Source organism: Motacilla alba, chromosome 2 (assembly GCF_015832195.1).
Source record: "Motacilla alba alba isolate MOTALB_02 chromosome 2, Motacilla_alba_V1.0_pri, whole genome shotgun sequence".
In the NCBI taxonomy this organism is placed as follows: domain Eukaryota; kingdom Metazoa; phylum Chordata; class Aves; order Passeriformes; family Motacillidae; genus Motacilla; species Motacilla alba.
The window spans coordinates 51,772,770-51,798,011 of record NC_052017.1 but is presented as its reverse complement, the minus strand read 5'-3'; the positions used below and the strand labels follow the sequence as shown (position 1 = coordinate 51,798,011).

The following is a 25,242-nucleotide window of genomic DNA, read 5'->3' as shown; positions in this document are numbered from 1 at the left end:
TATTTCTTCTAATAAATAGAAAAGAGCAGATTCAGAGCCAGCACAAGCTGTCAGCCTGCTAATTCCAGTGCCCACTCCGAATCTGATCCCAGCTGCTTTTTTTGCTGGATCAGTTTCCAGTGCTGCTGTGTATCTATTGATACATACCTTTTTATATCGCTGGAAAGGATTAGGGTAAGAGAGTGGTGTACTCCGAGCATAAGTCACTGACATGGAAGCACATTCATTTTATGTGACAGCAGCCAAGAGCACCTTCCAAATTAAAGGTGTGTTGCACCACTTCCAGTACCCCTGTAAAGTTCAGTCTCCTCCACTCAATGTTCCAAAAGCTTCTCTTCTTCCCAAGGCACATCTATTTTGAGACCTGAGGGGATCATCTTCATCGTCTAGCCTGACCTCCCGTGTTGAACCCATTAACTTAGGTTCGACAGGAAACATATTTTCCAGAAAGACATGCTGTCTGAGAAGGTTATTTCCAGCTGTGCTATGTCTCTGTAGTTATTGTTTATGCTATAGAAATTTGAGGAGCTAATGTCCTCCTTTTGCCAAGAGACACAACCCCTACCTCAGTCTCACTGTGTGGCTGTGTCCAGTGGCCATTTTGAGAGAACCAACAGAAATGTGATCTGAAGAAATTCATTTTTTGGCGGAGCTTTTTGAACATGCATTTAAATTATCTGATTTCAAACAAAATTAATGGACAAGAGAAGTTCAAAACTTGGATGTGGATGTGGAAAATGGAAAGGTTTTTTGATGTGAAGAAGTTAAATGCTAAACCCTTCTCTACCGGAGAACCGTGTTCTGTCAGAATGTCCTATTTTCATTAATGAGTTTTAACACCATTGTGAGAAGAAGTTCCCTTTGTCTATACCAGGACAGGTCATAAGCAAATCTCCTTCAGGACAAGAATCCAAGTATATGGCACAAATGTGACTTAGGAGACTGTTCTTGTGAAAACACAAGGGCAAATACTCATTTTCAGCAACACACTTCTTGCTAATTTCTGTCCTGGTTATAGAGCCCATGAGAGCACCCCTTCTCTTATGTCCTGGGGGAAAACAAAAGGCTGACAGAAGAAAGAAGTGTTGCAAGGGATTCTCTTTGTGCTGCATGTAAATACACCTTTCTGTTTTACCAGCAGAGACAGTAATGTCCTTCCCTCATGGCAACCATGATACTTTTGGCTCCCACTAAATGTGGTGGGCTTTTTTTTCTTTCCTGTGGAACATTTGCTGTCAGATTTCTCATAAAATGGCTTTTTTTTTAATTGTCTTTTGTAATGAGATAGGCAACTGGCATTTCATTAATCCATTATTTGGCCTTTTGTGGCATGGCACTTGTTTATACAAAAAGAATAATCACCAATTTGAGAATGCATCCTTCAAACCAAAACAGGTTCCAAATTGCTGACAAATCTGCTGTTATGTGTGAATTGTAATAGGGAAATGTAGCAGTTCTTGCTGACAGAAATCCTTTTTGATGCCACAGAAGGGTTTTGTGTTGATAGCTGGAAGTGTTTAATATACAGTCAGATTAACGGGGAAACCTGACTCCCAGCTTGGCTGGGCTGCTAGGCTCCAGTGAGAAGCATCACTCTGAGTTTCAGAGGCTTAATCCTGCCAAGTAAGGAGATCTCCTATACAATGCAGAGGAGAGAGATCTGTTAAAAGTGCAAAAGGGAAAGAAAACCTAAATGCCACTGACCATGAAAAGTAGATATGTATGTCAGTCTTTCTCATGCATTTCTGATCCTTCAGTTTCCATTCAATCACAGCTAAAGGCAGAGGCAACACAAGGGCACACTCAAGGTGAGCGTAACAGTACTTTTACTGAAGAGGATACAGTCCCTGGAAGTTCATTTCAATCACTGAATTACAGTAACTTACAACTCTATTGATGCCAGATAGAGCAAAACTAACACTGAGTGCACTGTATACCTGCAAAAAGTTCCTAACACATTTATTAACTGGTTCTGTGTGGAAACATCAGCTGCATGATTTGGAAGAATGCCAAGCCCCTTGCACCTTAGGACGCTGTTTATTTTCCCTCCAGGGCTGCAGCGAGCAAGTGCAAGAGCACCTTCTCCATACAGGAGGGACTTTGAAGCCAAGCTGCGCAATTTCTATCGAAAACTTGAAGCCAAAGGGTATGGGCAGGGTCCAGGGAAAATTAAGTAAGTATTAAAATCACTCAGTTAGTCTAACGGACATAGCTTTGTCTTTTGTCATTCATTATCCATGAAGACAGGGATAGGGAGTGTAAAACACCCTGGAGATTGCATTTTTTACATAACCATCAGGGAAAAATAAGATCTTCACATACCCTGCTAAAGAGTCACCTTCCAGAGGCTTTTGTGTGGAAGTTTTACTTCTTAAAGATTCATATTCTCTTACACTCTCATTTCTTGCCTGTTAAACAGGGATACTCATATTCCTACCTATAATTTGCCAGTAGGATAATTATCCTTCCAGGCAAGCACCCACCAGATATTAACCACAGTTATATCATTGTAATGGCAGGATGACTCCCAATTGTTTGGATCTACATATCAGTAGATATGTATAACTCAGGATATCAGTGTCACTCAGGACCAGAACATGATCCTACACAAGTTAGTCTGTACATGCAGGTTTAACTTTCCATAGTTCTTTGTGTTGATAGCCCTCCTGGATTTGAACTGGAGAGATTTCTGCCAGTCTTCATGTATTTGGGGTTCTCTCTCATTTGATTGTGGAGTTTCTTTCCATACATCTTGTTAGCTGGCTTTTGAGTCTGTACCAAGTTGTGCTCAATCTAGTTATCCAACTTAGCCAAAGGCTGTGGGCTGTTTCTAAGGTATTTCCTGGGCATCTGGTTGAATTTATGCCTCAGGATGGCTTCCTACCAAAGGATATCTGTTGTGGAAAAAATAAAAGTATGAAGCCAAGCAATTTATCCCAGGCAAATGTCATCAGCGAAATGATCTTATAGAGCTGAGGAGTCCTAGGTGGTGGTTACCCCTTTTGGTGTCCTGCTAAATGGGTCCAAGGCAGACACTAAATATATTTTAGAAGGTCTGTTTTAAAATGTTCATGAACATATGAACAAGAAGGGTTTCTTGCACAGATGGTGTGTAAAAGTACTATTCATTAAGTTGTTGTAGAGATTAGAAAGGGAATGAGAGATGTGTTGTATAAACAGAGGCTGATAACTCCCTTTGCTTCCCCTGCCACAGAAGCAATATGTCCGTGGACATTCACTGGATTAAATCCAGGAAGTGTTTGGGGCCAATTCCAGAAAGCTGAGACTTCATATACACAGGAAACTCGCAGCCCCCTCTGCCATATAAATTTGTACATATGGGTTGTTGCAGAGAGTCTTAGCAGCAGAGCAGCACTTTGAACCTAATTATGGCATTGTGAAGGAATTCACCTTCAAGGCACATAGAAAAGCCAATGGAAACCCATAATGGTCAAGTCGCATGGGCACCAGCAGATGCCATTTTATTAAGTTCTCTGAACGAATGTCTCTCTTTACAGCTGTTGTTTACCTTCAGCCTCACAAGCTCACACAAGACTCAATCATCAAATCTTTATTTCCGCCGCTCTTTTTAGGTTAATTATACGGCGTGACCACTTGCTGGAAGGCACCTTCAACCAGGTAATGGCATATTCACGCAAGGAGCTCCAGCGGAACAAACTCTACGTCACGTTTGTCGGCGAGGAAGGGTAGGGAACCACAGAATGCTCTCAGTTCTGAAGTAGCTGTTATGTTGCAAAACAACAAGTTGACTAAGGCTGAGCCTCTCTTGTTATGTAATGTTTCCTGGTTTTGTTTTACCTCTGAGTAAGTGATTCATCTTAATCAACTCGAACATTTGTTAAAAATAACAATAACAATAATGCTTCATTTTCCTATAGCACCTTCCATCCAGATGTCTCAAAGTGACAGTTTAAGTGGTTAAATCTATTTTTTTGTCATCTTGTTTGCTGTAGATTTTTTGACAGGCTGGAAGGGAAAACTCAACTCCAGGCCAATATTTACACACTGAATCGGTCTGAGGGCTATAGTTAGAGACCAGACCTTTATCCAGTTTCTTACTCTAACTCTCCACAATAGATCTGTTTTTGCTTTAAAAATTTTAGCTTTGCATGCCAACTAATGATCATTTGTTATCCATATGTGGATTTATTGTTTCCATCTTGAGTGAGAAACATTAATGCTGTTTAGTCCTTAAAATTTAATTCCTGCAGTTGGAATCTAAAAGCAATAGAAGTTTCTTGAGAAGGCCTTTTCTCAGGAAGCTTTCTACAGCTCTTAAAATCCATGAGCCATTTTTGTATGATGAAAGCCAACCCCTGACCTTTTCTTTTCAAATGTAAGCACAACCTTTCAAAGCCACCCTGGCTCACCTCAAGAGCTATATTGTAACTGAGGCTTAATCCATACACTTTTGTAATGGTAAGACCATTATGTGCATGTTTTCAGTGTGCCATATGACAAAGGCATGAAATTGTATTTCAGTCGTTTTGCAGGTAAAGTTTCTTTTTTTTCAAAAACCATGTGTGTGGGATTTCAGTCCCAAAGGTATCAGACAGTACCTGAGACAGCTCTCAACAAGTCCAGCAACTGCTGACACTCAGCTCTGAGGTGTCGTGGCAAGTGAAGGGCTTCTGTCCCTTGTCTCAGGACAGGTTACATACAGTGGGAAACAGAAGTTGCCACTCTCAAAAAGTATCACTCGGTGACCTCAGTATCAGAGTTTTCTTACTCTTACTTTTTATTCTCTATGGATTCAATATTGTGTAACAGAGGTCATCTTTCACAGCTGATCTTGCCTCCGGCCTACAAGTAAAGCATAAATGTGTAGCACGCTTCAGTTTATGTTTTTGGAATAGCATTCTGGAATGCTAATACTGGCCAAAGTCATATTGTTTTCTGTGTGGCATGGTGTCCTCAGGAGAAATTGCAAACCAATTTGATGTGCAAATTCATTCATTCTTCACTGATTCATTTACATCTGAAGATACATTCCTCTAGGGTTTCTGCTGCTTAATGCTAATATACGTTCTGCTGGAAGGACTCCAAGATGCCAATTCCCTACTGAAGAGTTGATGCTGTATGGCCACGTGATGCTGTATGGGCACAGCTTCCCACGGTTCAAAGAAAAAGGCCATTGAAAATGAACTATAAAGGCTTTATGATGAGTTATTGTGTTGCCAAAAAGTGCAATAGCTAGTCTCCTGTTGAAGGTTTTTGAACATAGACACATCTTGTTTGTAGTTCTTTACTCCAGCCATTATCAGGCTTAACCCAATACTTCGATGTCTATAGAACCAGACTTGATCCATGGCTGGCACTGGTGAATCGTGTGGGCTTGTTACCATCCTCTTTTACGGGTGAGGCTTTCATGTCCTCACATGATCCTAGAGCTAAAGCTCCTCAAAGAGAATACTAAATCTCCAGACATAAAATACAGGAGGATGGGCCCATCTGCCCTTTGCCATCTTCCTAGTTGCACAAATCAATCATTCAACCCCTTTCATTTATACTTCTATAACTTCATAGTACAAACCATTCTGATCCAGTTGTAGAGCTTTCTACTTACTTTACGTAGAAAGAATACTTTCTACTTTAAGTAGAAAGAATAGTGTCCACCTCAGAAAATCTTGTGGCACACATGATATATGGCTACAGATCATTTCTTCATATTGCTACATGTAGGAAAAACCTACTTACCATTACTAGAGAATGATCTGTTTTTTAATAAATCCACAGTTTTAATAAATCCACAGTAAATCTGTTTAAAGAAATCACCACAGTTTTCATTTAATGCATTCAGGAAAAAATTTTAGTCTTGTTTTCCTTTTGTTGTCCAAGTTGGATGTAAAAAATTCAAGGGAAAAAAAAGAGTCTCTCTATGGAGCAAATTAATACAGCAGCAAAGCTCAGTTTAAGGTGTACCACATGAAAATAACAGAAAAGTGGAAGGGCTTGGATGGAACAAGCAAGGAATCACCATTCTGTCTTAAGATACTTAATTCTGCTGGGATTTGGTCTTGTTCTTTATGGTTTCTGTAGCTAAAAAAGCATCCTTGGGGCTAGATTTGGGTACATCTTGGTGTAGGAGGGTCAGAGCAATTTCTGCTTTAGCCCAGGCTTTCTGGTCTGTGAACCCAGAGGTTCTTAGGCAGTTCAAACCCACTCACTAGAAAGCTACCCCTCTGCTGGCCAGCCAGCTGAGGCAAGGCTGAGCCTTGTACCTCCAGTTTGCTTTTGGAATAGAGGAAAGTAAACTACTTAAGGCATGTGTTCCAGTTATGATTCCTCCCATATCAGCCTGGATACTAGTGAAGTTTTGGCATTGCAACTTGTTCAGGAGTCAGAATCCAGTTTTGAGAGGAGAGATAAATCATGTTAGAAACACTTGACTGCACAGGCCGCTGTACTAAGACAGAAGCCAATGTAGGCAAACCCAGGAAATCCACTCAAATGGTAAGGAGCCTCATTTTATCTTTTCTACCTTTTTCTTTCCAGGTTGGACTACAGTGGCCCCTCCCGAGAATTCTTTTTCCTACTGTCTCAGGAGCTCTTCAATCCCTATTATGGGCTGTTTGAGTATTCAGCCAATGACACTTACACTGTACAGATCAGCCCCATGTCTGCCTTTGTTGAAAATCACCTGGAATGGTAAGAGCATTTTATGCAGAACTGAACAATTGTTTCAGAGCAATAAAAACAATGGAAAAGCAAAACAAAAGCTCCCGGTTTAGACTGGAGTACATACAAATATTGCTAATTCTGGGAAGAGGTGGGGAAGTAGGTTGTGAGAAGGAAGAGATGAACTATACATAAATACAAGAGCAGGCTCTGAAAAAGCAGTTGTGATGAAGTACTACTATTAAAATATCCTGCTGGCATTACTTGGGACTTGATGTTTGTGAACTTCTGTGTGAATATAAAAAGGACAGGGAGAAGAGCTCTGCTTAATCCAGTCTTTATCTCCTTGGTCCCTTTCTAAGAAGAGCTGGTGTGACCTTTCTATACATCACAAAGCATTGTACTTGGAAGCTGTATAGTGTTCTCTAAGAGCCACATTGCTGCTCTGTTCCTACCACAGGCCTTAAAAAAGGCCCAGTGAAAGCAGTTTCCCTTTTCTCCCCTTACAGAGTGTCCCTGCTTGTCTGGGGCAAGGCTGGAAGAGTGAGCAGATATTATAGCTTACTAAGTATGTATGCAAACAGAAGAATTTCTGATCTTGTTTCTTTATCAAAAGTTCTGAAAACATATTATGGTGTCCTCATTTTCTCTTTCTGCCTCCAGATCTGTCTGTCTTTGGGAGTTGTTTTCACTTTGGTAGCTTCAGATGTGGTTAAGCGAAGCATAGGCTGCGGGCCCCAGGCATCGCTTGGTCCCTTGTGGGATTTCATTGTGTCAAAGAAGTGCTGCCACATGAGTTTGTTCCTATCATGGTTTTCTTTGTCAATCTCACTGGCTCCTCTCAGAATCCTTTTCTTAAAATGGGAGGCAGGCCCCTTTTAAATTGCAAATAGTACATATTCCTCTATTCCTGTGAACAGATCCTCCTTTGCTTTGCTTACAGCAGGTGGGAGATCAAGAACAGTTGTACTGTCACCTCTGGTAAAGTTGCCCAGGGAAAAAAGGGATGTTGCTTGGGACTGGCATAGTTTCTAAATTGTTGGAATTTTTTTGTATTATCATTTCCAGCAGTGGAGCTAACAATGATCCTTGCTTTAGAGTGTTTCTCTACTGACGTGAGCAGGAAGAGTGCAGCTTAATTCTTACAGCTTGTTCACCTCCCACTGGAATCCTGTTCATTAGACATTATCTGGAGCCTTCCTAGTTTTCAAGAAGAAATAAAGTTTGCCCTATGTCCTATCTTAACAGACAGCATGGATAAACTTCTGATTTAGGAGGCTGTTATTTGTGGAGATGTATTTTGACTTCCAGGCAGAGGACCAACTAGGTAGGTGCAAACCCATGATCATTCTGCCCACGTTGTGACAAAGCTGAACACAGACCTCTATGTCCAGAGGTGGTGTTGCCATGTTATCTCAGCAGCAGGTGAAACATGCCCTAGGCTCTCATGTGTTATAAACACTGTCCTTGCAAAGAGTTGCAATTTTCTTAAGTGATAAATTCTACTGCAAAACATATATGCTGTGTTTGATCCCCTTCGTTTTGTCCTTCTGTGCCTTGGGAGATTTCAGCATGAAAGAGGCAGGTTTTTAAAGGTGTCCTGGGTATACAGAACAGCAGAAAGACACCTAATACAATAGCAGTTAGCATTTAACTCAAAAATCAGCAGCAGTTAGACACGTAGGCTGTTTCTCCAACTGCACATATCAATCCAGCTTCTTGCAAGCAGAATGTTATTTGGCCTTCAGACATTTTTGTTTTCCTATTTTTAAGAAAGATAAATTTGGCCTCTTGGCCTGCAGAAGGAAATAAATGCTATGAATGAAGAGGTTTGCACATGCAGTATTGTAAATAGGGCAAGGTTGCATAACCGAAGGGAAAGATAAACAATCCAGTCAGTGCTTGGAAATACTTCATGAACCTGTTATGGAAATAATTGTCTGAAACCAGCAGTTTATAATTAGCCTGATAGGTTTCATGATTGGCTTGTAGATATCTAGACATTCTAAATGGTTTTTATACTGTGGGACTGATCTCAGCTATTCATGTGTAACCTTAGAGTCCTGTGTTCTGGATTCTGTGCAGCCAGCAAAGATAGGAATTGGACCAACCTTTTTGATGCTGAGTTCAGTTCTCCCATTAAGGTTTTACAAGCTAACTTCTGTGAGGACACTGCACTAACTGCCTTGTCACTTGTTTGTTCCTGAGGAATGAGGTTTTCCGATGTTCCCAGGCTTTCTTCATTCTCACCAAAGTCAGAGATAGAACTTCTGTTTCTCATATTTACTTGTTGATAAGATTCCAGCAGAGCCTCCTCCCTGTCACATGCAGAAATAGATATCACTTTCCTGTTCTCAAATCTGTTATGAAGCACCAGCTAACACAGATGAACCATTTTGAGAGTTCCAGGGTCACAGGTAATTAATATTCATAGTCTTTTCAAAGCTTGAAGTCTGATGTCAGTCACGAAAACCACACAACCACAATTGGTTTAGATTTGCAGATTTCTTCAACTGTATGCTTTTTGGTGCTGTGGGGCTTGTTATTTATGTGAAATCTACCCTTGGCATGTTTTTCTCTATAGTACTTCTGCAAGACCTCTCCAGGCACAGATATATTAAGAAACAGAGCTAGCAAAAAAATGCTCTCGAAATTATTTTACATTTTCTCTTTCTTAAGCGAACAGTGGTGAATTTGAGATAAATACAACAAAATGCAAAGATGTGAAGTTTTATTCATATTGGCAGAATGGAGAAATACACTGCTTTTTTTTCCCCAGCCTAAAAGTTACAGTTCTGCCCCTTTTAGTGGCTTATTTCATGCTTTGCTCTTTGTACAAACAGCATTCTGAGTCCAAAATGAGCACATCAAAGCACAGACTAGTTGTATATATGCCAAGTTAAGAAAGAGACATAATGACTGGAAAATATTTCTCATTTATGGAGAAACTGAGATTTAACACCTTTCCTGCAAGCTTCCATTGAATAAGACTTTTTCCTTCAGTTAACATATGTGCATACTGAACATACAAAATAGAAGATACCTCACATTTTTAAAGTTAAAATATTTTAAATCCCCTTCTATCTGAAAGTACAGATACAACTCCCTAGACCAAAGGAGTTTGATGATACGTATTTTTATCTGCATTCTATAGAATGTACCTGAAGCTTATAGCCAGAAAAGCTGCTTTTAATCCATGCCAGTAATGAGCCATTCTGTCTGATCTAGGTAAACATGGCTAGCTTTTTGCCAAGATATTTGAAAACATCTTCTGAGATACACCCCCACTGGAGGTACTTCGCCCTTTTCCACATAAGTGGGCAAAATGTGGAACAAAAGAAAAAAATGTGAAAACAAGCCCAGTCTCTGAATAAAAGGCCAAATGGCCTAGACAGAAAGAAATCATTCACAGACATTCATTTGGAGATCTGAGGGATCTTAACTTGAAACATCTTTTTTCTGTGTTTTCATTGTGAATTAGTGACAGCATGGGTTTTTGTAATAGTAAGCATTTGTGGACGTTGCAGTGACATTTATGCAGCCAGAGAGCAGCACCCTAGTGCTACAGTTATCTTAGAGGCATTTACAGCTTGCTAATCATGCTTAGCATTTTGTATCCATCTCAGAGAAGCCCTGTTGTGTTTTGTTTGTTTTTCTTTATATGAAAATTCATGCATTCGTTTATCAGAATCTTTAGAAAGTTGAAGACCTGTGAGTAAAATGTTTTTGTTCAGAATCCTACTGAAGTCCACAGACATGATACACTCAGACCCAATGCTCAGGTCTCCAGGAGTTGGAGATTATTGCTGGCCACGTTGTCCTAATGAGCTCTATAACTTGATGCTCATTTAGAACTGCTTTGGGGCAGGACTTTCTTCATTCATTTCACATACTGAATTTTCTTTCTTCTCTCCAGTCCCTCTTCTCATATTCTAGTTTGTGCCACTGAGCACAGTCAGACAGAAGACTTGCCTGTATATCTGCATCTTATTCTGCAGGCAGATGGAAGCCTAGTGTACCTGTTCTCCATGCAGACAAGATCTGGCTTTCCCTGTGCTCCAAGTCAGCTGACATGGTCACTGCAACTGGTTGAGCTGAGCAAATCCATGCTGTCTCCCATCAGAGCTGATTGCTTCAGGCATGGCACTGCCTGTGTTGCTTTTTCGTGTTCTGGCACATGGGCAAAGGCAGCTCCATTTGCCTACACGATGCTGTGGGGGCATAGCCCCAACCTCTGAGCAGCCCTTTTATTTATTTTGTGTAAATGAGAAACCACATAACCAGCACTATCCATCTCTAGCCTGCTAGAGAATGCAGGGTGTTGTTTTTTCCTTCTTTTGTTAAAATAAACCCAAGGAGAACTGAGTATGTTGCAACTTCAGCTGTCTTTTCTCCTTAGAGAGCTTGGTTGGTTTTCTTACCCCAGTTTCCTTATGAGTTGTGCCTTGTGCAATTGCCCTGCCTATCCATCAGACAGGTTCCTTATCAGTTTAAGACCTGAAGGTGTGACAGGAAGGTAAACATCTTGAAGATAATAATTTCCTAAAAGATTTGTCAAACTTGTGTCTGTGTAAAGGACAGATCCACGGGAGAGTGGCTCAGAGAGGCAGGGGGAGAGCTCCGCAGGGATCTGTGCTGTCTGTCCTCAGAGCTGGCCAGGCAGCATGAGTGAGCTGACAGGTCCATCCCAGGCACAGGCTGTAAACCAGCCACGTCATCTTGCTCAGCAGCTTGGGGATGTGAAGCAGAGCTGTGCAAGCTCAGGGGAGACAGAAGGGAGAAACTGGAGACACTCCAAAGTCTGGGAAGTGCTAGCAGAAATGTGTAGGAGGAGCTGGGAGCTACTGCAGTGTGGTAATGTAGGGCCATCACAGGCAGATCTATAGGAAACAAACCTCCTTTAATCCTTCTACACAGAGATTGACTTATTTAAATTAAAGTGTTTTTAAAGAAAGTGACAAATTGCCTTATGACCTAAAGGGTTGTATTCCAATGCAGACCAGCTCATGGGATGGATTTAGGCACACTATGTGGCTCTTTATAGAAACAGTGGAGAAATGTAGTCACAGCATCTAAGCAGGAGGTCTGGAAACAGCCATTACTCCTCTCCACTGACTGAAGGAAGCTCTTGGGAATATGTGGTCTGAATTACTCATGAATCTCTCTGACTTTTCAGCTGTTGTGACAGGCAACCTACATATGGCCCAATACCTGTTTAGTCAGGGAGTCAGAAACACTGAGTTTGGTTTTGGGCTTGAAAGGGCCACTTGTATGGGTCTACATTTTGGGGAGGAATTAATTTAGGAGACCAATTTTGCAGCCATCTTGAAAGGGCCTGTTTATGCTAAGCACTGAAAAATCATCCCCTTAAAAATCAGATAAAGCACTCCAGAGAGAGGCATCAAGCTACATCCAGTTGTTTTTGAAATTAGATTATTGCCTGTTTGCCTCAGTTTCCATCTGAAGAGATTTCCTAGTATGTAATCAACTTGAATTCCGTTTGATGTACAGTACTGCTCAGAACTGCTTTGAAATTCTCAGATGAAAGGCACCATAGAAAACCAAAGCATTTAATGTTATGTTAGACTATAAATTTTAATTAGTAGCAATATCTTATTTTAAATAAATTATGTCTGCATGAGAAATTTTCAAGCACTATTGTAAATCTTCTGGACAAGAATGATATTAAAATAAATGTGCAGCTGAAATAATTTATAAGACCTTTTCACTGTGTGAAAAGGGTATGTTACTGAAATGCCTTCTTGCTGCTACACTGTGATCTCTCTCAATGCCTCCTGTACTTAAGTAAACTTTGATTTTCCTATTAAGTTTGATGTATGACTGTATCACATAGAGCCTGCCTCAACAGCTGGTTAATTATTTATTAAGGGTCAGGAGGAATTGGAAGATTAAAGGCAAACCAAAACTGAAGGAGAAAAAAAACATTCTTCCTAACTGAGCTTGTACAGCAACCATTTTTTCTTTATAAAAAGGTTCTGCTTTATATTTACCTTACTCGTGACTTTCTGTCTCTTACTAGGAAGTTTTTTTCCAAGCTCTTTTGAGTATCAGAATGGCGTTGCTTTATGAGTTGAAAGAAGAGATGTCTCTCACAGTCCCTACCCCTTTTCCCTTCCCTGAGTCTCGTAGCCTCTCTAGCACTTCTTCCAAATTAGAGTTTGGTTTGAGGGAAAGGCGGCTGTTCTGTTTTGTTCTGTATTTACAAAAGTCATATTTATGGGTTTTTCCCTTGCTTAGGGCCATTTAGTCTTTTGCAACACTGCTGAATAAATCTGCCCGTAGCAGGGAGTCTTCACATGAAAATCTTGGTAGTGTCTGCACCTTGCATGTGGCAGAGGAGAAAAGGGTAAAATCCATGCTGTCCCCAAGCACGTGGGCCTGCACGGAAGCAGCAGGATGGGTAGTGACTGTCTGTGTATTGGTAGTGGCGGAAAACCCCCAGGGAGTGATGAATGTTGTCATATCTCCTGTTCCAGCCACACTGGAATGGCAAGGCTGAGCTGTCACTATGAAGTATTGCTCAGTCATCATTCCCCTCCTTACTTCTCACTGCATATTACTGAGACTTCAGTAAGGTAAAGAAAATTCAGCTAAAGCAGGCGCAGAAATTCCCAAGATAATCTTCTTTTGTGTAACACAATTCATACATCAAAAGAAAGACTGCTTGTAGAGCAATATTGTTTTCAGTAAATCACCCAAATTCATTTTGGGTATTTTTGAGTAGCAAAGGTATTTCTGTTTCTGTAGGCCTCTCCCTGGGATGTTTTGAAAGTTAGAAGTTTCATTTGTTCATTGAAAATTATTCTTAGTTTCAGTATGTTACCTTAGTGTTACATTGAATTCCAGACAAGGGGAATATTAAAGATTTATTTTATCTGATATGTATGTTTTTAAAGGGAGAAAGGTAATGTCTGTCAGTTTGCCCCAACTTGAAATAGGAACATTTTTCAAAATTCCAATAAAGTTATGGAGGATGAGAAAAATCCTAAGCTGTTCACCGTCTATGAGAAAAGTTCATGTGATAGCAAGAATACTGAAGTATACATTCAGTATCTTGTGGCTCATTGAAGGAAGCTTTTTACACTGTGACTTATGACTTCTATTCCAGAAAATGGCAGACTAGAAACTAAGAATTATTTAATTGAGTTGGAAAGATTTGTAAAGAAAAGTAAAAAATTTTCTTAGGCTTCAGAAAACAAATGCAAAGGCTCTGCTATTCTGCATGTTCCCAGAAGAGGATCAGAGTGGTCCATTTGCAGTGGTATTAATAAAAGTTGGAATGATTCATTCAATGATTTGCAAAACAAGACCTATAACAGACTGCCAAGCAATTCATAGCATGTCTGAATATCAACACACAGATTTCTGACTTAACTCAAGTGAGGATCCTCGTCCTGAGAGACAGGGATCATTAGCCAAGCTGCAGCATAATGCAAACCCAAGTGTGTGGCTTTGGAAAGGGGTGGTAAGTCCAGAGGGCTCTGCACTGTCCATGAGCTGTTTGCAGTTAGCTCAGGATATCTGCATCACCTCTCACCATGCAGGGTAAACATTCCTGGGTGCTTACCAGGACTTTATGATGAGCAGTCTCTCTCATGCTTAAATTCCCCAGACAGGCTGGAAAGGATGTGCCTCCTTTGAGAAGAAGTCAGTTATTGTGGCTGCAGTGTTTGTAGTTAGCCATTGAAGGAAAATGTGCAGTCATTCAGCTTGTGTTTTTATGACCCTCTTGTCTGGCAGATGACTAAATCTGTGGATTTCCCTGTAGCTTGACTAGTTTGTTTCAACACATGGCAAAGCTACGGAAAGCAAACATAAGTCGTGCAATGTCTGAAACTTCACCAGTTCATAGGTTTGCAAAGTGCCCGCCAACAACTCTTCCAAAGTCTTTGACTGAGAAATCAAAGTCTTTGATTAAAATCTTCTTTTGCTTGTTTGAGAGAAAACAACCCATAAGCATCAGACTGAACTGATCTACAAAGAATTGATGATAAACTGATGAACATATAAAATGTCAAATAAACTAAACAACTAAAATGGAGCAGGGACTCAGAGGACTGTGATTCCATTGCTGTCTCTATCACTTTTTTTCTGGATACCTTCAGATAAGTTATTCTACTTTTGTATTTAAGTTTTGTCAATTTTCACGTAAAATATTGGCACTGATCTCTGGAAGCTGATCTCTCTGCTTTGAGATTTGCCAGTCAGCAATAAAGTCTAGGATCTGAGAATCACAAAATGTAGAGGTTTGTTGTGTGCTAGCCAGTAGTTCATACCTCAGTCTGCATCTCCTCCATGGCTGCTGGGCAGAGGAGTGTTTGCCAAGAGAAGTTAAAGGCAACCTGGTTGCTGATGAGGTTAGTTGTGCTCGTGCTGCTGTGTTCTGGCAGGGGTTCTCCCAGAGGAGGATGACTGTACATTTTGGTCACGAGGCTGGGAGATGGCTCTGCAAGTAGAGATGGCCACTTCAGCACTTGCCACACTCCTCCTCTCCTCCTCCAAACCCCTGCATTCGTGGAACTTGTTACTGGTAAAATGATACCTAGCATAGATTTCTTTTTACAGAGAGAGACTGTTATTTTTTAATCTCTTTACTAGTTTAAAGGCAGAGCTGGAAATCAGCTCTCTCTTTCCAACATGTGGTGTCTCTGGTGCTCAGACAGCCCATGACACCAAGGGTGATGTGCCTGCCGTGGCCCCATGCAGAGGAATTCCTGTACCTGCAGTAAGAACTTCTGGCACAGTTCAGCTGATGTGCAAGAAGGCAGTGCCAGCCACTCCAGCGTGAGGCTTCCTGACTTGGCTGCAGTGCTGAACAAATGAGCTGGAACCCTTTTTCCATGTGAGCATTTATCTGGAGCTACTGTGTGGAGAAAAGGAACCATTTGATAGATTGTGTTGAAGAGAAGCCCAAGGGGATTTTATGAATTTCCCTTATCTACATTATCTTTGCCTTTCATTTTTCTGGATAAAGAAGAATAGCCTGCAGCTTTTGCCATAAATTCATGCTTTCTTCTCCATGACACAATTAGTCTTTTAACCTTTTCTGTCAGTTCTTTTGTGGTGGATATAGCCAGGATATAAGAAAGATTAAAAGATACTTTGAGTGAACAAATGGCTAGGGACAAGGAAAAGACTTGAAGAATCTGATTAGGTTAAATAAAGAAGCAATAAGATTTGGATTATCTCTTTTTTTTTTTTTTTTTCCAGTTGCTGGTAATTTAGGCTTCAGGAATGGTTTGAGGTTTAGTTGCTAATTTAGGATGCATGAGCTCCAAAGATTTAGAAGGACATGGATAGCTCACATTTCCATCACATGTAAGCGGTAGTTCTTTTTCATGTGGCTACTCCTTGGTACTGAAAAACAGAAACGTGTTCTACTTGCAGATAGATCCAGAAAATAGAAGTAGGATTTACTGAAGTGCCAGTATTGTACTGACCTTTTGCAGCAGAAAATATATGCACAAACTAGCAATAAAATGAGAGATTGGCTCACATAAAGTTACTCATATGCAACTCCGATGCCCACCAAAAGTAAAAATATCTAAAAAAAAGGCTTGTTTTCATCTAAATAAAATTATCTGTTCAGGATTTGAAATTTAAAGGAATTTTATTTGTACCAAGTGTCTTTTCTTTCTGAAAATAATTTTAATCCTTTTTCTTTTCTTGTTTAATTTCAGTTCTTGGGTGATGTACCTGTATTTCTCACCCTCTCTGAGCACAATCTTTGTATTTTACAACACTGCACAAGCAGGTCTGCAGGACTGTTCCACTTTACAGTAGGGGCTACTTAAGAGAGGCTAGTGCTTTCTTAAATGAGTGTAACAAATTTCCTTGAAAATATCAATAAAACTCCTAAGTTTTATGGGCATAATAAGCAGACAGGATTATCAAAGAGAGGCTCATGCAATATGCCTCTTGATCTTTTGATGCCTGAATGAAATGCCTTGGCTCTGAGTAGAAAGTATCCTCTTTTAAATCCCAGTCACATTTGCTGGGGCAGCAGGAATCAATCCCTGTAGATTCTCAACTATTTAAAGTTCATCAGTTTCCAGGCTGGAAATCTGCACCCACAGTTGCTCCAAGTCAGTAGTCCTAAATGTTTTCTTTAAATTTTAATTGAAAAATGGATTGAAAAATGAAGCTTACTTGACAGAATTTTCTGTGGTTTCACATGAGGAAGTGTGGAGTTTCCCCTTATAAACTCAGTAACTATCTGAAAACGTGGGATGAATTGTGACCATATATGAGATAAGATCCATTTCAGTATTTAGAACATAACACACAGGAGGTAAAACCAAAACCTGGTTGGGGTGAGTCATTATCTTTCCTTCAAAAGAAGCATGTAGGGATCTAGACTAAGTTCTCATGTGGGATGCCAGTGTGGTTAGATGCTGGAGTCAGTGCGGCATTGGGAGATGCTGTGCAAATGTGACCCAGCTCTGTATCTTGGTCTCTCTAAGATGTTGATCTCTCTAAGGATTCTTTGCATTAGAGATGGATATAAGAGAAGAAGATGAGCCAACAGTACTCCTGTTACTCCTTACATTGGAATTCTCCTCTATGACTAATTTAGGAGTTATTTTACCTTTTCTCTTTAATGTGCTGAGACTTCATGAACTTCTGTCTCCAGCCTTTGTAAGAGCCATTCCTTTCATATTAATGACGCATGAGGTCATCAGATTCCTGAACTGAAGAGGCATGGTGTTGGAATGCCAAGGCATCCACCTCTGAACCTGCAGACACACAGAGCACATTTGCCACGAGGCCAAATGACACGGTGGCAAAGAGGAGGCTGCAGAGTTTGCAGATGCAAGTCAGATAAAGAGAACACGTGAGGTGTCCCAGCCTGCATGGCTCAACCTTCCTGACAAAAGAATGCTTCATGTCATCCCATTAGTCCCTTCAACTGTTCTTTCATTTGAGTGGGTAGGGGTTAAATATGCACACCAAATTAAAGAAAGGCATTTGTTAATTAAGGCTGATAGGTAGAGGTGTGGATTTGATCCACTGACAAGGTTTTGTAGAGGTGACCTGATCTTCTGCTAGATCATTTCTCTGTAGGTGTAGCTCATGTAGGACAGGTTGGCCATGTCCTGCACTGAGCCAACGCAAGGATGTGTACTGCCAACATCTGGACACAGACCTCTGGAGCATATGCCTGACACACTGCCAGTATTGCTTACAATTCTTAATGTATGACTCCAGGCAGAGTTGTTGTAACCATCTCACTGGTCAACTCTTTTTCCAAAATACACATTCGTATCACTTCCATGCATTAGAAGAAGAAGATCTTTGTTTATAAAGTGCTAGTGCTGGTGATAACACCAAAATTCAAAAATCATAGATTCAGTACATATTCCTCTGCATGTTGTGTCCCTCCCTCATATCAAAAGATTGCAAATCACAAAATTTTAGACTATAAGAATTGATTTTTAATTCTTTTAATCAGTAGTTTCTGACCTTCAGGTTGTTCACAAGTGTCTTCATAGCAATGGCACTTTTAACAGTGCTTTAAAGCAAGCTGTACCACAACCTCTTGAATCCATGATGCCCAGTTTCCTACAAATTTTTGTTTCGTGACTGAATTCTCTGTTGTCTAATAAGATGCATGTTCAAGGTAAAGTATTTCCCATCATTGTGCCTTTCTAAATATTTTCTTCTCGTTAGAGTCTCTGATATCTAATAACAATCAAGATTAGATCCAGTCTCTCCCGCTGTGAAAGGACTAATAGGCTCTCCAGGTGGATCCACCTGACAAATAGCATTCGTCCTCAGAAGAGCTGCCAAGGACAGAAGCCCTGGACCACAGTGTAGCCTCATTTGTTCAGCTTGTCTTTCAGGTGGTCAAAAGTTCATCTGCATGATTAAACAGTCAAGAGTTTTAAAACTGGTGCAACAGAACGTGTAAATTTCACTTAGAGAAAGCAAGTCTTGTGAAAGTGACATTTTCAAATTTGATGTGAACCATGCTATATTTATATCTCTCAAGTCCTACTTTGAATATTTTTTCACAAGAAGGGCACACTTAAATGCAGCTGGTGTGTTTGAGCGTATAAGGTTTGCAGGATTTTCAATCTTTTCAATCTCATCAGGTGCTTCGTCTTTTTAGGATTTGAAGTTTCTTATACCTTACCTAATTTAACCCACAAGGCATTTCCCAAAGCATTCCCAATAGAATGATAAAGACTGTTCTTCCTCTGTACACACAGATTACAATCTTTTCAAGGTACATCATTATCCATCTGAATCCAAGGAAAAACTGTCACATAAAGTAGATCTCCATTCACTGAACCATTAAGAGAGAGCCCTGTACCAAACTGGGGGTCATTCTGGGTCCTGCCTTGCTCTGGTGCTGTATGATAAAGATCAGAGTACATTAAATCTCCTGTGACTCAGCTGCAGTGGGAGGAAAATTGGTTGCCTAGTTGCTGCTACAGCATATGGATTTGTCTCTCCCTGAGCACACGGATATGCAGTAAGTATTCACAGAGTCCCATCAAGGGGACTGAGCCTGTTATTTTGCAATGGGCTGCTGTGGCTACTTCAGGGGCACCTGAAGCCTCCAGAAGGAAAAGGAATTAGCTGGGTACAGTGGAAATTTCTGCAAATGGGTCAAAGAGTAGTGCTGTTAAAAGCCAAAAAGCAGGTGCACACAATGTCCTTTTTGAATGGACGAACAGTGTCAATAGGCAGTCAAACCAGAGCAGCTCCACTGCTCATTAATTCTGTCTCTCGTTCCACCATTTCCTGTTCATTACCTCCCTCCTGCATTTACCCTCTCTCTGGAGCACATTACTCAGACTCAATCATTGTCTCCAAAAGGGAAGGGTGTTGAAAGAAAAGGCCAGAGCAAGACCCTGCATTCCCCAACTCTCCCAAACTAGCTTTTCTGCTAGAAAGAAACCAAACAAGTATTTTACACTTCCTTGGAAAGATAAATGTAGTTCAGGCTTAAGGAAGGTATGTGCCCTCGAGCCAGGATTTACCTTTGTGCTGCTTATTCTGTCAAGAAAACTTGTTTTGCTCTGAAAGGACTGTTTTACCTACCTCTAAATCTTACTCGTGCTCTAAATCTTTTAGGAAGAAATAAACACAAGAGTCTGGCTTTGTTTTAACTGGCTTTTTTAAGGAGGGCAGTTTGTTTCTTCTTACTTTTTTTGTAAGTTTTGATACATTTTAAGTGGGACTGCTATGTTTGTCTGAGTGTAGTGGCAACTTGGTGAACTGAATGGAGCCACACACAGATAAATTGAGTATTTGTTCTCTGAAAAAGGCAGCAAATGTTGATAGGTATCTGCTGGCTTACCATGGTCCACGTTTCTCAGTGCTGGACCAGAGAAGTGTCATGTCTGGTCCCAGGCCCTGTCCAGCATGGACAAGGGGCCAGAGAACCTTCTGCTACACCATTCTTCAGAAAAGAGTCAAGTATAGCAAGTCTGCAGAGATACCAAAGCTCTGTGCAGGGGCAGGAGGGTTTGTGGGCTGGAGAGCTGACATGTCTTGGCCACACAGCACCGTGTTTTTCTGGGCTGATACAGAGCTGCCAGGGAATACAGTCTGCAACAAAGCTTTTTTATCCATTGTATTGATAGGCACCAGCAGTGGCAACATTTTGCTGATAATTTCATCTCACTTATCCCACGTGTTCTTACCTGGTGCGCCAGGCTTGGACCTTTCACACAGAAATGCTGCCCGTGGCTTTGGGATGGTTTGATACAGTTCTGCCACAAGGCACTGATTCAAATCAGTCTGTCCATTAACAGCCCCTGTAACATGTGCCTGTAGCTGTAAACACCTTGGTGTAGGTGCACGACCTATTCATGTCAGCTTTGCAGGAAAGCCCTCAAAGCCATGCAGAAGGGAAACAAGCAGCAAGGAGAAAAGGGATGCTGTTCACACATTCAAGCAGTTTCTTAGGAGAAGCCACATTCCCAAATCTTTCCTGGCAGTTCACTTTCAGCTTTATTCCAGGTGGCTCCTGCCTGCCCAGTCCCACTCAGCTGAGTAGCTGTGGGGTGAGCACTGTGGTGAAGAACACTCCCAGCATTTTCATTCAGTGCTCACTTTCAAAACGTATGGGGATGGATGGGGGTGAAGAACAAAACCAAAAAAGCTGACACGCATTGTTTAGGACGAACAGACTTGATTATGGATCCTGAAGTTGCTATAAAACTGATGGATTACAGGTTCAGCATTTCTGGGATTTGAGCTGTCTGGCTTCCACTGTGCTTTCATTGTATCAGCTCCCCCTCATTTCCTTGCCTTTTGCTGGAAGCACTGCACTGGAGCACAAGTGAAGTGAAGCAGGCCCTAACTAGACCCAACAGCTGCCTTTTCTTGCTGCTGTGGAAACAGCTGTAAAGGGGTAATATAATCATTCTTCTGTGGCCGGTCAGCTGCATATCATAAGCACCTTTCTCAGATTCAGAGGACCCGGAGGCAGCTCCTGTGGTATTGTAAATGCTAATTGGGCCCACAGCAGGGTATTTTGTACACCATTTGACATACTAAGCTCTTGTTGTTCTGTCCCCTGAGCATTCAGTTGATTGAACAGATATTCTTTGCCACCTTTGTTACAATCAGATTCGTGTTTCATTCATGTGCAGGAGAGGTCTTTGCACTGACTCTTGTAAGTGGAAGGAATGGTTTCTACACTTTTTGATATATTTCTCATCTTTTGTGCAGTAAAACTTTTCTCTGTTACCAGTCAGCTCAGACCACAGAAGAAATCATAAGAAGAAAAATTTAACAGTTTATCATCACAAGTCACAGATTATAATGGGCAGGGTGCTGTTTGAGTGTACTTGTAGTGGGACTGGTGGTTGTTGTTCTTAGAAACAAACACAGGAGTGTGTAAATACTGAAAACACCTGAGCAGCAAAATTAAGAAAGTGGTCTGGAGCAGTGGGCCTGAGCTTTAGATGCTGATTTTAATGTGTTCTTGGTCACAACAGTTAGCTTATTTGAATTTCTGCTTTCCCTTATCAAGTCAACTCACTACCCTTTCAAAGTACGTTAAAGCCCCACCTCGGACAGGGTTGTAGCTAATCAGAAACTGGATCTACTGAGTCTCCAAACATCCTTTGCTGCTCTTTTTAGATAGCATTTTTTTCTGCTGAGGTGGAGCATTACAATATTTCCCTGGCCAAATACCCTGTTGGATATTGTCAATCTATATCAGAACATTGAACAAGAGATCACAGCAAGTGAGTGTTCATTACTTTGGCACAGGAGAGCACATAGCATGCCAGCTGCAGGTATGGGTAAAGCAGCAGGTGCATCAAGGTGCACCATCATTGATCAGACACGGGAGGAGTGGCATTTAGTGTGTGCTCAGAAAAAAAAAATCAGGGAGTAAATGTGAAAAACTAATTCAGAAACAAACAAAAATACCCCAGTTGCTACCTGTGTAAGTTTCTCTATTGGAAATCTTGAGTTACACTTCAATAACTCTGCATTTTTATTTCACAGGTTCAGGTTCAGCGGTCGTATTCTTGGCCTTGCTCTCATTCATCAATACCTTCTTGATGCTTTCTTCACAAGGCCGTTCTACAAAGCACTGCTAAGGCTGTGAGTATAACCATGCACAAACAGCTATCCCACAGGGAGTCCTACAGAGACACAGACCCTCAGGGAGTTGCTTCGAGTGCACTGATCTTCAAGTTCTTTCTGCTGTTGGTTTGTTGGTCTGTGATAGAAAATGAACACATTTTAATTTTTCTTTGCTTTCTCCAATCATAAATACCATGTTGACAAAAATAAATAAGTATGACATTTAGAAACACACATCAGAAAGTTCTGACACATAACTCCAGAGCTTTCTACTGGTGAAAAGTTATGAAGATTCAACCAGGTGGAAGACTGAAAAACATCTTGGATGGAATGAAACAAAATAATAACAAAAAAAGGACAGGGGTTATATTAAGCAAAAATACATCATTTGTCATGCCTCACTGGTGGAGTAGATTTTCATTCTAAAACATAACATTAAGAATGTTCATGTAGGTGTAACCAGGGAATGTTTTTTTGGTCTTCTCCTGTCTTTTATTTTAGTAAGCGCAAGCTACCAAGAATACATTACTTTCAATTTGAAGTTTATCAGGTTAATTTGGATTGATAATCATTCCCTCTTTAATCAATAGACTGAAGTAAAACAAGGTACACAAAATTATTACAACAATAAAAAAGCCATAAACATTAACTCAAGACTGCAATTAAATGCTGAAAAGCAGAATAAAGCTTAGCTGAAACAGTTCATCAATTAAGATGATTCCAAATCAGCAAAGACACCTGTCTTAACAGTCTTTTAAGTTCTTTATCATGTTATTCTTTGTTGGGTTTTTAAAAACTATTATTATTGCTGGGGTACAAACACTCATATCTACATTGTACCTGATCTAGTCTGAAAACAGGCTGAAACCTAGGATTCTCCCTGCATCCTTGTTGCCCCTTTAGGGAATTAGAAACCAGGCTGCTCCTAACAAATCTGTCCTTTCAGCAGACAGGGATGACTCCTTATTAGCAGAAATTTAGGCTGCCTGGTCTGCCCTGTGTCAGTCCTGTGTGCTCACCTGGCAGATGATAGATAATGGAAGCAGCCAGGCACAGCATGGTGGGGCTGAAGGGACACATGTGCTATGAAGTGCGGGGCATCCTGAAGATCCACGTAAAATCAAGCCCCAGGGGTGTCTTTTGACAGCAAATAATGCAGGCAGCCAACAGATTTGGCCTTGAGCCCAGTTATGCAAAGCAAACAGTTGCAGAACTGCTTCAAGAGAGTCTGTGAAACAGCCTTTGATGTTAACAAAACTAAATGAACTTCAGTTTTATGCTGGATCTTTAGTAAATTTGTTCACAAGCTTAGTAGGAAATCATCCTGACAGTAGTCACAGGATCATATATTTTTTTCTTGTCTCGCAATCAGGCCATGTGATTTAAGTGACTTAGAGTACCTGGATGAAGAGTTCCATCAGAGCTTGCAGTGGATGAAGGATAACAATATCACAGATATCCTGGATCTAACCTTCACAGTGAACGAGGAGGTGTTTGGACAGGTGAGCATAGCTATGCAAAACATCTGAAAAGCAAATTTGAAGCTGACAAAGTTGAGCATGATGAACACCTTTCTGTCAGAACAGATCCTTTAGCCTTTCAATAACATTTTCTTCTCCTACCTTCTGTTTCTTTTAAGCCACCTGTTCCAAGGCAGATGTTTATTCTTAGGGTGTATAATTTACAATAACAGCCCCCCTATGGGCCTGTTGAGCCACACTCTGATGAGCATGAGGAATTCTCTGGAGTGCAGCTCTGCTCTCCAGGGTGTAGTTCACACAGATGTGGCATTTGGTGAATGCAAGCAATGTAACTTAAAGCTGATGTGACTGAAAGGATGGGTTAGGAGGGATAAAAAACATTTGACAGGTGCTGTAGGACCTGGCAATCCTTACCATTATTTTGTCTAATATCTCCCTGTTAGATTCTGTGTCTCTTACTTACCTTGCACCTACTTAACGACTTGGTATGTATGTCCATTTATTGTGCTTTCTACAGCTCAGCTCTACCTTAGTCAGACAGTTCTCTGTAACCTGGCTGATCACTATAGCCTTAGGGAGAATGGAATAAATGTCTCCTGTGGTGTTCTTTGGGTTGCGCTGAAGCCCTGGTGCTTTTTGGTGTTGCAAACCATGCTGGATTGTAACTGTCTCTGAGAAGCCTTGAAGGGAATCAAAAGAATATTCAGACCATGATTAAGGATCTCCAAGGAGATACTGAAGACTAGAGAGGCTGAAGAACCGAGCTCACCAAGCTCTGCAGAAGCTCAGGGGATGGAGATACCTTGTGAGAAACATATACACAGTGTCAAAAGGAGCAGAGAAATCGGGTGGAACATGACCTTTTGTACCCTTCATCTTACATGCATCACACCTGTGTGCCCTCACTACCCTTTTGTGATTGGTCAGTGCACATCAGCATTCCATGTTTCTTTGCCTTCAATAGTGTTCATGGGTCCTACACTGTTGTAGTCCATTAGGGATGAGGCTCGGCCACAACCCCATTCCCAATCACCACAAACTGTGTGCCCACAGGAATATCCAGAGGATGGCTTTCACCATTTGACAATTAAGTTTCCTGGAGGGTTTGAACAAAGCTAGAGCAGTTCTGTGAGCTAGGGAAGAGTTTGACAAGTGTCTGAGGGGAGGAATTCCAGCCCTGCTCAGCTATGAGCTTTAAAGTAACAGAAAGCAAGCAAGGCTTCAGGGAGTATATTAAAAACTGAATTTAGGCCTGCATATAGCGAAAGGTTACAAAGGATGAGCAGAATTAAAGGTAGATGAAAGGATGGGGCAGAAGAATTAAAGCAGGAAGCATCTGTAGGAACAATAACACTGTTTTTCCACAGACTCAAATGCAGGAGTTTTTCATGGACTTGGAACTGAGAGCTTGCATGACATTGAATTGACAGTACAGTGGTTTCCCTGGAAGGTATGGCTACATGAGACTAATACACAGAGGCAGACAGAAACATACAGACATATTCACAAAGGCAGATGAGACAAGTTTGTATTTACAAGGGAAGAC

The 25,242-nt window shown here is 40.9% G+C and overlaps 1 protein-coding gene across 6 annotated transcripts in view; it reads left to right on the top strand.

Annotated features, from left to right (window-relative positions):
* Positions 1 to 25,242, top strand: part of HECW1 (HECT, C2 and WW domain containing E3 ubiquitin protein ligase 1) — a 246,687-nt gene that overhangs the window by 208,141 nt on the left and 13,304 nt on the right. For all 6 annotated transcript variants that reach the window (XM_038129377.1, XM_038129379.1, XM_038129376.1 and 3 more), the window contains 5 exons: positions 2,053 to 2,173; positions 3,594 to 3,707; positions 6,517 to 6,669; positions 22,135 to 22,233; positions 23,588 to 23,717. In XM_038129377.1, coding sequence (XP_037985305.1) covers positions 2,053 to 2,173; positions 3,594 to 3,707; positions 6,517 to 6,669; positions 22,135 to 22,233; positions 23,588 to 23,717 — 617 coding nt within the window. The remainder of the gene's footprint in view (positions 1 to 2,052; positions 2,174 to 3,593; positions 3,708 to 6,516; positions 6,670 to 22,134; positions 22,234 to 23,587; positions 23,718 to 25,242) is intronic.